Source organism: Nicotiana sylvestris, chromosome 5 (genome assembly GCF_000393655.2).
Source record: "Nicotiana sylvestris chromosome 5, ASM39365v2, whole genome shotgun sequence".
In the NCBI taxonomy this organism is placed as follows: domain Eukaryota; kingdom Viridiplantae; phylum Streptophyta; class Magnoliopsida; order Solanales; family Solanaceae; genus Nicotiana; species Nicotiana sylvestris.
The window spans coordinates 142,572,228-142,573,834 of NC_091061.1; the positions used below are offsets into that span (position 1 = coordinate 142,572,228).

The 1,607-nt window shown below is 44.9% G+C and overlaps 1 protein-coding gene across 1 annotated transcript; it reads right to left on the bottom strand.

Annotated features, from left to right (window-relative positions):
- Positions 1 to 913: 913 nt before the first annotated feature.
- Positions 914 to 1,607, bottom strand: LOC138869420 (uncharacterized). Its single transcript, XM_070147036.1, has 2 exons — positions 1,502 to 1,607; positions 914 to 1,383 (listed from the first exon to the last, which is right to left on the bottom strand). The coding sequence occupies exons 1-2, from the start codon at positions 1,605 to 1,607 to the stop codon at positions 914 to 916; spliced, it is 576 nt and encodes a 191-aa protein (XP_070003137.1).

Consider the following 1,607-nt stretch of genomic DNA (forward strand, 5'->3'; position numbering starts at 1 on the left):
TCATCCTCTAGTATAATTTTGTGCATGCAAAAGGCGGGGTTTATACCCCGAATGTCAGCCAAAGTCCATCCAATTGCCTTCTTCCTTCTTTAGAGCACCGCTTGGGTGGAATCTACCTGCACGTTAGTTAAGCACGAAGAAAGAATAACAGGTAAAGTTGAACAAGGGCCCAAGAATTCATACCTGAGGTGTGAAGGCAAAGGCTTCAACTCCAATGTGGGAGGCTCCTTGATTGAGGGCTTTGTTGGTGGAGTCTTCCAATTCTCAAGGTCCAAGGAAAGTTTCCGGGGCTCTTATGACGCCCTTCATAGGCGAAACTCCAACCATATAGGAAACATCACGAACCTTCCAGTTCGCATAACTCTTCTGTCTGGACTGGGTTGTATGGAGTCTATCCTGAATCACCTTAACCTTCTCCAAAGCATCCTGAACCAAGTTTGTGCCCAATAATCTAGCCTCGCCCGGCTCGAACCAACCCTCCGGGGATCTACACCGCCTATCATATAAAGCTTCATACGGTGCCATCTGATGTATATGAACCCATTCCACGCAAAGCATTGACACATTCAACTAAGCCTTCATCCTCAGTCACATCATGGTTCAACAATACAGCTTCCAAAGGGTCCTCCACATTAATCACAGCACTGGTGTCTTCAACAATCACCTCGGTCACAAGATTCACAAATGAACATACTTTGTTGCTATTGGGCTGCCTCATTGACTTGCAGACATGGAACACAATTTTTCATCACCCACACGGAAGGTGAGATCCCCTACTTCCACATCAACTAAAGCCTTCCCTTTGGATAGGAAAGGTCTCCCTAATATGATCGGCACCTCATAGTCAACCTCGCAGTCAAGTATCACAAAGTTCGCGGGAAGTATGAACCTGTCAACCCGAACTAGCACATCATCAATGATCCCCCAATGGTCTCTTCATTGTTTTGTCCGCCATTTGTAACCTCATGGAAGTGGGCCTTGGTTGCCCAATCCCCAATGTCTTAAACACAGAATATGGCATCAAGTTAATGCTTGCCCCCAAGTCGCACAAAGTTTTGGCGAAATCGGCACTACCAATAGTGCACGGGATTGTAAAAGCATCGGGGTCCTCTAGCTTTTGGGACATGGAGTATGCAATGACACTCACTTGATGCGTCATCTTGATCGTTTCACAATTAATGGATCTCTTCTTGGTTACCAAGTCTTTAATAAACTTGGCATATCCTGGCATTTGTTCTAGAGCTTCCACCAAAGGCACATTTATGGACAAACTTTTCATCATCTCAATAAATTTCTTGAACTGGTTCTCATTGTTTTGTTTTGAAAGCCTTTGTGGGTATGGTGGAGGAGGCCTTGGCAAAGGAGCCTTAGCTTTGGGCACTGCTGTTTACGGTATGTCTATCATATATTCCCTAGACTCACATCATTTTATGTCTCCTTCACGTTGTCATCAATGTCAATTCTCACTTCTTCATTCAGATTCTCATCACCCGCACATCACTGCTTGGCTCATCAGCATCTTGTACCAACACATTATCACTCACAACCTTTCTTGCGTTAGAGGTACTAGCAACTCCACCTCTACTACTCCTTGTAGTCACCACCAT

What these genes read in the sequence shown, in the direction of transcription:
- LOC138869420 (XM_070147036.1), bottom strand. Translation starts at nt 1,607, where the DNA reads ATGGTGGTGACTACAAGGAGTAGTAGAGGTGGAGTTGCTAGTACCTCT. An exon ending in AGATGCTGATGAGCCAAGCA is followed by an intron (nt 1,384 to 1,501) that starts GTGATGTGCGGG and finishes TACCGTAAACAG; the next exon opens with CAGTGCCCAAAGCTAAGGCT.